Here is a 15,493-nt window from a genome sequence, read left to right on the forward strand (position 1 = left end):
TTCCTTTTTTTTACATTTAAAAATCCATGGTATTGGAGTACATCTTACAATGGAAAGAATATTTCAATTAAACTTGGAAGCATTTTCCTCAATTATGGATATGTGAAATGATGGTACATCTTCCACACTGAAATGTCTTCGTGTAATTTTATTCACATACATAAAACCATGCTGTACATCTACTTAGCTGTCATAGCTTAGGAATTCTTGACAATCCAATTTTTATTAAATTATTTATTTATTCTAATTTGTTATACATGATGGCAGAATGCAATTCATTTCATATTACACATATATAGCACAGTTTTTTAAGTCACTGATTGTACACAAATTATTTTCATACATGTACTTAGGGTAATAAAGTCTAACTCATTCCACCATCATTCCTACCCCCTGGCCCCCTCCTTTTCCCTCCCTCCCCTTTGCACTATCTAAAGTTCCTCCATTTCTCCCATGCTCCCTACCCACCAATTGCCATTAGGAGTCAGCATCCTCATATCAAAGAAAACATTTGGCCTTTGGGTTTTGGGGATTGGCTTACTTCATGGCAATCTTTTGTTTTTTATCAAACCATAAATATGTACATCATTCTTTTTGTAATTATATGCTATATTCTATGTGGGTTTATGAGAAATAATTTAACCTATTAGGAATACTGAAGTCATTTCTATAGTTTCATGAGTCTAATCATATGACACTGAAAATTCTTATTCATATTTTACATATGTATAGATATCTAAAGAATCTTTGATAAATATCACCATAGAATAAATTCTGAGCAGAGTTGCTAGGTCCCAGCATGTATTTGCCATTGTAATATTGATAGTTCTGTCATAGGTTTCTATCAGACATCTCTACTCATTTATATTTTGTGATTACAATAAAATATTCTCTTCATTTTATAAATATTGAGTATTATCAATTTTTCTAACTTTGCCAATTTAATAGGTAAGAAGTAGGATATAATTATTTGTTTATATTTGAATTTTCCTGAGTACAAGTAAGGTTCATCTGTTCATATCTCTTCTGTAAATTGTCTAGTTTTACTCTGCCTCATACTTTTAGGTAAAGGATAATATTCAATACTGATTAGTAAAAGTACATTATGAATAGTGAAGTTACATTCACTGTTATATATGCCACAAATATTTTCTCCACATCAATTGTTTGTCTTATAATACTGTTCATTGGGGTTGGGATTATGGCTCAGCAGTACAGTGCTCGCCTTGCACATGCAAGGCCCTGGGTTTGAACCTCAGTAGCACATAAAAATAAATAAATAAATTTATAAAAAAGTAATAATACTGTTTATAGTGTACTTCCGTATGGAGAGGTTTTAAATTTTTTACATAGGTGAATTTGTATTCATTTATTTCATTCAAAATCTATCTATTGAATATGTGTAATGTGCCAGGCACTATGCTAGGTGCTGGGGCTACATCATAAAAGAAACAAATGCAGGGATGGGGATGCATGCCTAGCATGCAGTTGATCCTGGGTTCAATCCCCAGCACCACCAAAAACTAAAGATAAAAGATAAAGGAAAAAAACCTCACTGCCAACCTGGTACTTTTATGTAGTCAAGGAGATATACATTAAACAAAATAAATAAGTCTGCAATATGTTAGAAGGTTATAAATCTCAAGATAAAATGTAGAGCAAGGGATGTAGGTAGGAATTGCTGGGAATTGTTAAATTTTGGAACAGGTCATTAATGGAAAATCTCTCTGATAACAATTGAGCAGTGACATCACTGCAGTAAGGGAGTGAGTCATGCAAAGACCCTAAGGTGGGGGCATACCTGATGTGTTTAGGGAACATAAATGAGGCCAGTGAAGATTAAATGGAATGAATGAGGTGACACTAAATAGGAGATGGCTCAGGTTGGTAATCAGATTATCTAGGGCCTTATAGGTTATAGTTAGGGCTTTTGTTCCTGACTAAAATAGGAAACAAATATAAAGCATAGTATGATTGATTATATATTAATGCATATTAAGTGTGTGTGTGTGTGTGTGTGTGTGTGTGTGTGTGTAACAGCTGCTGTTTTCAAAATAGATAATAGAGGAACAAGGATGAAACATTAAGGTTTTGTAGCTCAGTTTATTATACATAGGCCATCATTCCTTTGCACACATCTGATACATACAAGTTTCAGTTACAACTTAGTTAAAATAATACTGGTGCACAACAGCATGACTCCAGTCTCAGTTACCATGGTATATTAGTTTTCAGTCCATAAATTACAATGTAAATAACAGATTGCATCATGTTTGGTGAATAGTCATTTTACTTCTTTCAAATTCTGTCAATTATTAGTCACCATGCATCTGTTCAGTTCTTGTACTGACAGCAAAGAATGTAGTTGTGTTACAGCCCTGTCTCCCAGTGATAAACCAATGTGGTATTTTACAAAAATGAAAAATTGAAAGAGAAAATTGACAAGAAAAAAGTGCAAAAAAATATGGAAAATGGAGCTGAGAGTGTACACTAGTTGTAAATTGCATGCTTAGCATATGTGAAGCCTCACAAAATAATAAAAAGAAAAAGTAGAAAGGGGGAAGTGATAATACTGGAAGTGAGATTTCAACCTGTTGTAAATAGAGTTATAGAAAAAAAATAGCCAACCATAGGAATGTAGACCCTGCCACTATTTGAGAGTCGATAGGAAGCCAAGAATGTAGCCTATGTTGTACAAAATAAATGAGAAAAGTAGCATTGATGAAAAGAATGAAGATATTAGAGAGAAGTGATGCCATCAGAAAAATTCACAGTAAAGGAACTCTTGGAGACATTTCACAAGATTCAAAGTGCAAAGGTTAAAATATTGGAAGCTGGCTGGGGATGTGGTTTAGTGGTTAAGCACCTCTGAGTTCAATCCCTGATACCCCAAAAAATATTGGAAGCTGATCCAAACTTAGAAAGTAATGGGACAATTTCTGTGCCAAGGCATAGAAAATATGTGTCCTACAAATTGTAAGCTATACAGTGAAAAGAATGGAGCCACTGTTCAAACTACTCTTGGTGAATTTTTGTTTCCTAGATAAATACTAAGGTTTTAAAATTTAGTATTCCTTTTCATAAACAATTTCAAGCCTGCCTGTGGTATAATAGTTAAATTGTATTCTGCAATTTAATCTCTAATTCCATTAAATAGAATTTTGACTCTTCTTTGGATGAGCTTAAGGTTTTGTAAATTACGTGCAGTGTATCTAACTCTTCACATCTTATATCTTCCTTTTGCATGACATTTTTTGCAAATCCATTTCTCCCAAGTGATTTTTTTGCTGAAACATGTCAGAGTGACAGTTTTGGCTAAGTACCCTCAGTGGCTCTAATTAAAACTTAGATAACTCTTTTTAAAATTTTTTTTTGCTACAAAAAACACAATCTCTAAAAATTAGGTCATAATTATTTGCTTTCCAAAAGTCTACATTTCTTTTTTTAATATTTATTTTTTAGTTTTAGGTGGGCACAATATCTTTATTTTACATTTATGTGGTGCTGAGGATCCTGCCTGGTAGACGAGCACTCTGCCACTGAGCCACAATCCTAGCCCTGTCCAAAAGTCTACATTTCTTTAGAATAAGGATATCCCATCTCTGAGGCTGAGTAGTATCTACTATTCAGGCTATACCTTTAATTTATATAATTTTTACAATAATCCTGTTATAGGAATATTTTATTTGTTCTTTTTAGATATACATGACAGTAGAGTGTATTTTGAAATATTATACATACATACATACATACATGGAGTAAAATTTAGGAAGAGAGGCTTAAAAATAATACAATACTTTCTGCCTTTACTGAAAAAAAGTGTATATTTCTGAGTTGGTGATAAGTTTTAGAATTAATTTTAAAAACTTAATTCTCAATGTTTATAACATTTTAAGTAGACTAAATAAATGTAACTTACTGTCTTTTTCATTTCCATATACATATATAACTAACATTAATAGAGAATGCTTTAATGTCTTAAACTTTTTTTTTTTTTTTGGTACCAGGGATTGAACCCAGGGATATTTAACCACTGAGCTACATCCCCATCCCTTTTTATGTTTTATTTCAGGACAAAATCTCACTAAGTTGCTTAGGCCCTTGCTAAGTTGCTGAGGCTGGCTTTGAACTCCAGTCCTCCTGCCTTAGCCTTCTGAGCTACTAAGATTACAGGTGTGGGCCACAGTGCCCAGCTATATCCTTATTTTAATATGGCACAATGGTTCTTACCTCCATTACTCACTTCATCTTAAAATTTAGCCATATTACAGATGCAGTGCAGTTTCTAGTGTAATCCTGGATTTTTTGTTGAAATTGACAAGCAGTGGCTGGGGTTGTAGCTCAGGGGTAAAGTGTTTGCCTGACATGTGTGAGGCTCTGGATTCGGTCCTCAGAACCACATAAAAATAAATTAATAAAATGAAGATATTTAAAGTTTTTTAAAAAAATTGACAAGCACATCCTAAAATATATATAGAAATTCGGGGGACCCAGAATAGTCAAAAAGTCATGAAAAGAACACATTTGAAGGACTCACCCTTTTGGATTCCAAAACTTACTACTAAGTCTTAGTAATCGTAAAGGTGATACTGGCATAGGATAGACATAGACACTTGATCTTCCTCAAAAGGCCTAGAATTGATTGTCATAGGATAGACATAGAGATGAATGAGATGGATTAGAGCCCAGAAATAAATCCAGACATTTTTGGTCAACTGATTTTCAATAAAGGCGTTGGGACAATTAAAAAGAAAAAAAACAAACATTTTCAACAAATGATGCTAGGACAAGAGTACATCTATAAGCAAAAGGATTAATTTAGATCCTCTACCTCATGTCATATACAAAGATTAAATCATGGACTGGGATTGTAGCTCAGTGGAAGTACACTTGCCTAGCATGTGTGATGCACTGGGTTCAATTGTCAGCACCACATAAAAATAAAATAAAGGTCCATCACCAACTAAAAAATATTTTAAATCAAGATTAAATTGCAGTGGATCATACCTAAATATAAGAGCTAAAATATGGATAACTTAGGAAAAAATACCACTAAATCCCTATGATATTAGGCTAAGTAATGGTTTCTTAGATATGACACCAATAATCCAAAGAAAAAATAAATTGGACTATATTAAAATTTAAGATTTGTTTGCAAATAATAGGTAAAATATTTTTATCTAGAATATATAAACAACTCTTACAATTCAATAGGAAAACAAATAACTAATTTTTAAAAACATGAATTGGACCTAGCAGACACGTAAAGAACATTCTATTCATCATAAAAGAATATACATTTTTACAAGTTCACAGTATAGAATAGACCATATGTGAGGCCAAAAATCTTAATAAATATAAGAAGATTAAAATTACACAGTTTGTCTTTTTAATCACAGTGAAGTAAAACTAGAAATTAACATAGAACAAAAACTAAGAAAATCCACAAATATGTGTACATTAAATAACATACTATTAAATAACCAATGGAGGGGTTGGGGATGTGGCTCAAGTGGTAGCACGTTCGCCTGGCATGCGTGCGACCCGGGTTCGATCCTCAGCACCACATACAAACAAAGATGTTGTGTCCGCCGATAACTAAAAAATAAAATATTAAAATTCTCTCTCTCTCTCTCTCTCTCCCCTCTCTATCTTTAAAAATATTAAAAAAATTAAAAAATAAATAAATAAATAACCAATGGAAAAAAAGAAGAAACCATATGGGAAATTAGAATATATCTTGAGACAAATGAAGATGAAACCACAATATTCCTAAACTTACAGGATGCAGAGAAAGCAATACTAATGGAGATATTGATAGCTGTAAATGCTTATGTTAGAGAAGAAAGACCTCAAATCAAAAACCTAGCTTTGAAGCTTAACGTATTACAAAAAGAACAAACTAAACCCAGAGTTCACAGAAGAAAGAAAAGAAAAATTAGAGCATAGGCAAATAAAATAACAGTGGAGAAAATCAACAAAATCAGGGAGTTGGCTCTTCAAACACATCAACAGAATTTAAAAGCCCTTAGCTAGATTGACTAAGAAAAAAGAGAAGACTCAACTAGCTAAAATCACCAAATAGGGTACATTATTACTGATTTTACAAAAATAAAAAATATATATATAGGAGAGTATTAAGAACCAATGGTTGTAGAAGCCCAAAAATTTTATAACCAAGATGGAAATTTTTCCATAATTCTATGGAAAAATTCCTAGAAACATAGCCTACTAAGACTGAATCCTAAAAATAGATTATCTGAATAGACCTATAGCTAGTAAGGAGTTTGACTCAATAATCCAAAACCTTCCAACAAAGAAAAGCCCAGGATGTGATGGCTGCACTGCTGAATTGTACTAAACATTTGAAGAGGAATTAACATCATTCATTTTTAGACTCTTCCAAAAAATTTAAGAGGTGGGAAAATTTCCAAATTTGATATGTGATGCCAAGATTACCCCAATACCAAAGCCATAGACACTAAAAGAAAACAACAGTCTATATCCCTTTCAAATATTGATACAAAAATTCCTAAATAAAATTCTAGCATAATAAATTCAAAAGCATATCACTCAGTCATCTCAAAGCATTAAGAACATTTGACAAGGGCTAGGGCTGTGACCCAGTGGTAGAGCACTTGCCTCGTATGTGTGAGACCCTGGGTTTGATCCTCAGTACCACATAAAAAGATTTTTTAAAAATGGTATTGTGTCCATATACAACTAAAAAAGGTTTTTAAAAAGCATTTGACAAAATTGGACACCATTTCATGATAAATACACTCAACAGACTAGGAATACAAGGAAACTGTACCATAATAGACACCATATATGAAAAACTCACAGTTAGTTTCACCACTTTTTTTCAGGATATTACTGGAAATCCTAGCCAGAGTAATTGACTAGAAATAAAAGACATCCAAATTATAAATTATTTTTATTCAGAGATGATTCACATCGTTATTTTTTTTCCAGTACTGCGATTGAACAGCAAGCAGACATAATCCTATATGGACAAAATATCTACAGCGAGTTCACACATGAAAAAATCTGTTAGAACTAATAAATATTTTTAGCCTAGTGGCAGAACACAAAATCAATACACAAAAAACTGTTGTGTTTCTATCTACTAACAACCAACAACCAGGGAAGGGTATTAAGAACACAATCATATTTGCAATAGCATCAAAAATAAAAAGTAATATTTAGGAATGAGTCTAAATAAGGAGGTAAAAGACTTGTACACAGAAAATACTGCTAAAAGAAAATAAAACAAATCAATGGAAAGGCATCCCATGTTCCGTAATTGGAAGATTGGTGCCAATACTACCCAAAGTGATCTACAGATTCAACAAATTCCCTGTCAAAGTCCCATGAGCATATTTTACAGAGATAGAAAATTCATTCTAAAATTTATATGTACTTTCAAGTGACTCTTTAAGTTCCCAAATCAATTTTGAAAAAAAAAGTCAAAGAACTCATTGAATTCAAAACATATTACAAATCTACAGTAATCAGGTCAGGGTGATACTAACCTAAAGACAGTTAAATAGACCAACAGAGAGTGAATCCCACTATTATGTACATCTACAAGAATGGGGTCCTAATTAGAATAACACATACCCCATGCTTGTATAATTATATCAAAATTGATTCTATTGTCATGTCTAAAGCTTCATGATATTGTATTTGGCAATGATTTCTTGGTTACAACACCAAAAGCTTAGACAACAAAAAGAAAAATAGATAATGTGGATTATTACACCCAATTTAGAATTTTCTGTGCATCCAAGAAAAGTATCAACAAAGGGAAAAGGCAACTCACAGAAAGAGAAAGTAATGTACAAATCATTTATCTGATAAGGGTGTAATTTTCAGAATACATAAATAATTCCTACCAATCAACAATAAAATTACCCAAACAGCCCAATACAAAAATGAACAAAGGATTTGAATAGACCTTCTTCCACAAAAGATATAGTTATGGAGAATAAGTACATGAAAAGATGGTCAGTATCACTAATCAGTAGGGAAATGCAAATCAATACTACAGCGAGATAATACTTGATACCTATTAAGAAGATTGATATAAAAATAGTAATTAACAGGTGCTGGTAACTGTATGGAGTATGTGGAACCTTTGTGCATGGCTGGTGGGAATGTAAAATGGTTTAGCCACTGTGGAAAACAGCATGGCAATTTCTCAAAAGTATAATCAGATTTTGCATACGATCTAGCAATTCTACTTCTAGATAGATATCCCAAAGAATAGAAAGCAGGAACTTAGATATTTTTATAGCTATGTTTTTTATAGCTATGTTTATACCAGCATTATTCAGAATAGCCAAAAGGTGGAAGTAATCCAAATGTCCATTATTGGAAGAATGGATGGACAAAATGTCATATGCATGTACAATGGAATATTATTCAGTATTAATATGGAATGAGGTTTTGATATGTGCTGCAATATGGATGAACTTTGAAGACATTAAGCCAAGTGGATGGAATAAACTTATCACAAAAAGACAAATTTGGGGGCTATGGATATAGCTCAATAGTAGAGTACTTGCATAGCATGCACAAATCCACAGTACCACCTTAAAAAGCAAACAAAAGACAAATATTTTATGATTCCACTTATATGAGGTTTCTAGAGTAGTTAAATTTATAGAAAGTGGCATGGTGGTTTCCAGCACTTTGGAAATATTGGTCAAAGGGTACAAACCTTCAATTATAAGATGAATAATTTCAATGTACATGTGTAGTCTATCATCATCTTATAAAGTAGATATATCATCTACTTATAAAAATACTGTTTTTTATTTGTCTTAAAATTACTGTCTTCATTTAAAGACAAAGTTCTAGAATCTTCAGAGTTTTTTAATATTTATTTTTCAGTTGTAGTTGGGCACAACACCTTTATTTCACTTATTTATTTTTATGTGGTGCTAAGGATTGAACCCAGGGAGGGTCTCACACTTGCAAGGCAAGCACCATACTGCTGAGCCACAACCCCAGGACCCACCCTGAGAGGTTTTTTTTTTTTTTTTTAAGTTGTAGATGGATACAATATCCTTATTTTATTTATTTATTTATTTATTTATTTATTTATTTATTTATGTGGCGCTAAGGATCGAACTCAGTGCCTCACGCTTGCTAGACAAGCACTGTACCACTGAGCCAGAACCCCGCCCATGGAATCTTGAGATTTGATGAACAGATGGGTGTTTTCCTTTCATTTAATTTTGTATACATTTTAAATGATGTTATGTGCTATGGTTACTAGAATAGCAAATACTATGCTAATATGGAGTAACATGATTTTATGAGTCATATTTTTCTCTAATGTTTCTTTAGCATTTGAGCTACTTTTGGCTTTACTGAGTTGATGTTTGCAAAAATTTGCTATTACTCTCCTTGGGTAGTTAAAAAATACTGTTGAACCCATGATCTGATAAATTTAGTTTATATTATTTTTCTCTAAGTCCATTACTTCACAGATACACATATTATATCTCATTTGGTACCTTTTGTCCTGTTCAGACAGCCTTGAACCATTATTTATTAGTTTATTCCTGTTAGCTTATCATTTTACCAGCTGGGAGAGCTACATACATTACAGACTTGAAAATCTTATTGTATACTCTCTCCTGTATATTGATTTATTAAATTGGTGGTTGCTCAATGGGTATAAAGCTTCAGTTATGCAAGGTGAATAAGTTCTAGAGATCTGTGGTATAATACACTGCCTATAGCTTACAGTATTATTCATCTTAAAATATATTAAATGGATTAATTTCATGTTAAGTGCTCTTAACCACAAAACACACACATACACAAAAGAACACAAAGAAATTTTTGGAAGTGATAGGCGAGTATCTTCATCCACTAGTTTCCCCCCATCATTTTATTTTATTTCTTTGGTTGACACATAAGACTTACATATATTTATGATGCATTCTGTGATGTTTCAATTCCTGTATACATAGGGTAGCAATCAATCTGGGTAATTAGCCTATCTTTCACCTTAAACTTTTATAATTTCATTATGGTGTGTATATTAAAATTCCTCCCTTCTAAATATTCTGAGATATATAATACATTACTATCAATTATATTCACCTTGTTGTGTTGTAGAGCACCATAACTTACCAAACCTGTTGATCAACCTCTTCCCCTTCTCTCCTCTTGACCACTCTCTCCCTGTCTCTTGTCTTCCCTATTCTCTATGCTTCTGGTAACCACTGTCTGCTCTCAACTTCTATGAGATCCCCTTTTCTGGTTCCACATGTGAATGAGATCATTTGATATTTGTCCATACTTGACTTATTTCACTTATTGTTTTCCAGGTTCATTCCTGCTTTTTATGGTGGACTAGTATTCCATCATGTATATATGCTAAATTTTCTTTACCTATTCATCTGTTGATGGACATTTAGGTTGATTCCTTATCCTGGCTATTTTGAATAGTGCTACAAAACCATGGGAGTAGTGTATTTTTGACATGTTGATTTCATTTCCTTTGGGTTTATACACATGAATAGGTTTTTTTAATTGTCTGGTGGTTAGTTCTATTTCAATTTCACTTGTTGTTGATATCCTCTGTCTAAATTATAACCTTGAGTGACTCAGACCTTGCCATTTATGGATTTGTTTGTGGTACCCTTAATTTCCAGTACAGATAGAGCTGTAAAAATAATTACTAATTTTATGGGGAATACAACTTCCAACTGATGGACTGTTGCCATAGAGCAGGATATCATTTTTACCCTTTCTCACCAATTATTTTCCATTCATTTAATGGGTTTTTTCCTAGTGGCAGTGCTTCTTCAATTTTACAGTGTCAGGCAAAACTAAAAAGGTTGATTTTCTCACCATCTTTGATGTTGTCTATGAAGTGGTACAAACTGATAATTTTTCTGCAAACTGATAATTTTATTCTGTCTCTTAGATTATAATATGGAATGGAAGAGAAGGTGTTATTGACTATGAACCAATGCTCATAGAATTCATTGTTACTAGGAACTTAATTGTGAAAATGTTTGAATTTTAACAACAAAGATTTCAAACTGAGCCCTTGTTCACCTGAGCTGTATGTGATACAACACAGTGACCTTGAAAGCAATTCTAGTTATGGGCATTTTTTAAAAACAAGTATGCTAGTCTTCCAGTATTACTGTATTTTCGGTTGTTCCAGAGTGGTAGATTTGGCTCATTACTATGGTATATTCCATTTCAGAATTTTATCAAAGCTTGACATTAGAACAAATGCAGATATTTGCAACAGTTAAGCTCTTGAAGTACAAATAGACCTGAAACTTCTTTCTCAGAGTGATTTAAGGATTCCTGACCAGTGTATTGAGTTTCTGAGTTCTCTTCCTTTTTTCCTCTGGCTTAACTTCCTTGAAACTCATTGTTTTCTCTGTAATCATATGAATAATAAAAGGTTATATAAAACTTAACCTAGTAAATTTTAGTCCTCTTCAAAACTCTTAATAAAATATTTACTCTCTTTTTTAAATATATTTGGTTTGAAGGACTAGGGCTATAAGGTGATGAGAGGAACTGTATTAGGGGACAGTGCTAGCTGAATTTAGAGATTAAATTTCTGTGTAGAATTTAACATATTTTAGTACAGTAAGTAATTCGGAGTTTGTAAACTGCTTTTCAGGCTTACCATTAGCAGAATATTAGAATTTTTTCTCATTTTATTTTTATATATAAATTAAACTCTTTCATGTATAACAGGACTTATAATAATTAATTCAAAGTTTTTTCTTTGTAAACATATAAGATGGAACCATTTGAAGCCAAAACTTTATTATGTGCCTAAAAATGAGCTAATTACTTGATTTACAAGGGGTTAAAAGAAACAAAAATATATCCACAGCCCCAAATTCTTAACTGTTTTTTTTAATAACAGGATGTAAGGGGAAAAGGCATAAATTTAAAAAGTTATTATCACCATGCCTAAACACACAAGTCACAACTAGAAGATATTGTTCACCCAGACAATTGTAAATACTAAGTGAAGAAGGAAATATTCAGTAGGTGATGGCAAACACTGACATTTTGTTGAGGAGGTTATGATTCTTGTGAGCAGAGCACTGAGCCCTGTGGTAGAGATTTAGAGTTATGGTGCATGTTTTCATTATTACTGGGAAAAACTTAATTGTGAAAGTGGTTATGAATTGTTATAAGATTCTGTTAGAAGAAAATATAATGCAAATATTCTATGAGAAAAAAATTGTAGCAGCTTGTATTGGTGCATGCCTATAATGCCAGTAAGTCAGGAGGATGAGTCTGGAGGATCACAAGTTCAAGGCCAGCCTGGGCAACTTAATAAGACCTTAAGCAACTTAGTGAAACCCTGCCTTAAAATAAAAAATAAAAAGGGCCCCTGTGTTCAATCCCCAGTACTGAGGTAAAGAGAGAGAGAGACAGAGAAAGAGGAGAAGAAGGAGAAGGGGGAAGAGGGGGAGGGAGAGGAGGAAGAGAAGAAGAGAGAATGGTAATATATGAATGGTCTATAATCACAGAGATACTTTTTTTTAGTTTAATCATTATTATTTCAAGTGTATGTTTTAAAGTTTTTTTAGTTGTTGATGGACTTTATTTTATTCATTTATTTATATATGGTGCTGAGAATTAAACCCAGTGCCTCACACATGTGAGGCAAGCACTCTACCACTGAGCCACAACCCTAGCCCTTCAAGTGTATTTTTAAAATCATAAACTGGGTTTTGTAATCCAAAGCTGAACCATTTATTCTTCATCACTTTGAACCAACTCTAAGCTCTTAGATTACATCTTTTTGTCCAGAATGGCTTTAAGGAAGAAGTAGGATTTTTAATGTCCACTGAAGAATTGATAGACATATTCTTGTTAAGATAAAATTTGCCTTTTACAGTAGAACCTACTGTAGCTATTGTTTGACATGCTTTCTATAAGCAATGAATTGCATTGTAGCACAATAGGGATGAGTATTACAGGTTCTGAAATCAGACTGGATTCAAATTCAGATTCCACCACTTACTAGTTGCATCACTATAACAATGGGATAATAACAATATCTTTCTAAGGATTAGTAAGAATAAAGCAGCTAACTGCCACTGGAATAGCATGGGCTCTGGCATCAAGTAAACTTTGGTTCAAATCCTAATTCTGCTACTTATTAAAGGGCTTAGGCACATTATACTCTAAAATTCAGTTTTCTCATTTATAAATAAAGATGGCAAAACCTAATTCATAGGGCTTTTGTAATGATTAAATGAAGCAATTTATGTAAAACACTTAACAGAGTATTCAATGTATAGTAAAAGCTCTATAAATAACATTATGTTGTTACACAGTCAAAGTCATGCAAGACTTCGTTTTGATCTTTTTATTTGTGTTTTCAGGGTGAACCTGGTCTTCCTGGATACCCAGGGAGCCCAGGCATTAAAGGTTCTATGGGAGAGACTGGTTTACCTGGATTACCGGGGACCCCTGGAGCAAAAGGACAACCAGGCCTCCCTGGATTCCCAGGTAAGTATTCCTTTTCTTTTTGTTTTTATTTATTGGTTCTTTTTAGTTATACATGACAGAAGAATCCATCTTGCTATAATTATACAAGCGTGGAATATATCTTATTCTGTTTAGAGTCCTATTGTTATAGAAATATTCCTTTTCTTAAATGCCTCCTTCTTTCCTTCCTTATCTACTCTAACAAGTATCCTGTTGCAACTTCTTATTTGGCCAACTTGCATTCTATTTCGCAATCAGATACTGATTAGCAACACAGTCTCAAACTAACTCTTTACCTCACTTTGCCCAAATGTTTTTCTGTATAAAATGAGAATGAGTATTACCAACTCAGCAGGACAATATCCTGTGGGAAGAGAGACTTGTTTGGTGGAGTGTTTTTCAATCTTTGACTGCTAGCCACAAATCAATTAAGAGGCCTTACTATTTTTGTAGGTGATAATATACTCTGCCAGGCCCTAGCCTACCGCTGATTCTCTTAGAAAATTGTACGCAAGCACACAGCTGGTGGTTGTTGGTAGAACAATCATACTGTTCATTCAAATGGCTGAGACTGAGTCATTCAAGGAAAGGGACTTAGCTCTATAGTCAAGTAGTTAGCCTGAAGTAGATTATTGTACATGCTTCTGTTTAATTTTTTGTTTGTCTTTTTAATTGCATGGTGGCATGGGCAAGTAGGTTTTGGATTACTATTTTGTTAAACATTTTAATGAAATGTAGCGTGAATATATATATATATATATATATATATATATATATATATATATATATATATATATATTATATATGTATTTTAAAGTACACTGAAGTATACAAGAGTATAGGTGAATTTCTACCTATGTATATATACCATGAACCCATCATACATGTCAAAATACAAAATAGTTCCCTTATAAATTTTATCCATGCCACTTCACGGGGAATCCTCCCTCTAAGATAACCATTACTATAAATTCTGTCAACATGAGTTATTTTTGCCTGCCATTGAAATTCATGTAAATGAAATCATATGGTATGTATTCTTTCACTCAACATTGTATCTTTTAAGAGTCATTTATTTTGTTTCTTGTTTAAGTAGTTTCTTCTTTATCATTGCTATGTAATAGTCCATTGAAAGTCTGCCACAATTAACTATGCATTCTCCTGTTTATGGACTTTTGGGTGTGTCCAGTTTGGGACTATCATGGAAAAGAATGTTCTTAACATTCTTTTACATGTCTTTTTATAGACATAAGTACTGATTTCTTTTTTATTTCATTATTTAAAATTTTTTTTAGTTGTTCATGGACTTTTATTTCATTTGTTTATATGGGGTGCTGAGAATTGAACCCAGGGCCTCACACATGTTAGGCAAGCACTCTACCACTGAGCCACAACCCCAGCCCAGGCATGATTTCTTTTCTGCAAAATCTTAGTAGTACAATTACTGAAATAAAAAAAATTACTAAAATCATAGGGTAGGTGTACATTTAACATTGGTAGATGGTACCATAGAGTCTTTAAAAGTGGTTTTATAAATTACAGTCCTATCAGCAATGTGTGATACATCTTGTTATCCATATCCTGACCATCACTGGATACTGTCACTCTTTTTAATTTTTAGCTATTCTGATGGACATGTATTTATGTTTTGATTTATAATTTTTTCATAACAACAAATGCCTTTTCATATTATGCTATTAGCCATTTGGATAGTATCATTATAAAGTGTCTGCTGAAGTTTTTGTTGTTGTTCGTTTTTCTTTGGGTTATTTACCTTTTTTTCTTATTGATTAAGAGCAATTCTTTGTATATTTTGGATATGGGTCCTTTGTCAAATACATGTATTGTAGGTATATTCTCCCTGTTTCACATTTACCTGTCACTGTCTGAATGCTGTCATGTATTAAACAAAAGTTGTTAGTTTTTAATAAATTAAATTGTAGCAGAATTTCTTTCATGATTAGTGCTTTTTTGTATCCTATTCAGT

The 15,493-nt window shown here is 32.7% G+C and overlaps 1 protein-coding gene across 2 annotated transcripts in view; it reads left to right on the forward strand.

Moving 5' to 3' along the window:
• Window positions 1–15,493, forward strand: part of Col4a5 (collagen type IV alpha 5 chain) — a 216,853-nt gene that overhangs the window by 163,859 nt on the left and 37,501 nt on the right. For both annotated transcript variants that reach the window (XM_077106377.1, XM_077106376.1), the window contains exon 37: window positions 13,401–13,527. In XM_077106377.1, the coding sequence (XP_076962492.1) occupies window positions 13,401–13,527 (127 nt within the window). The remainder of the gene's footprint in view (window positions 1–13,400; window positions 13,528–15,493) is intronic.

Source organism: Callospermophilus lateralis, chromosome X, assembly GCF_048772815.1.
Source record: "Callospermophilus lateralis isolate mCalLat2 chromosome X, mCalLat2.hap1, whole genome shotgun sequence".
Classification (NCBI taxonomy): Eukaryota; Metazoa; Chordata; class Mammalia; order Rodentia; family Sciuridae; genus Callospermophilus; species Callospermophilus lateralis.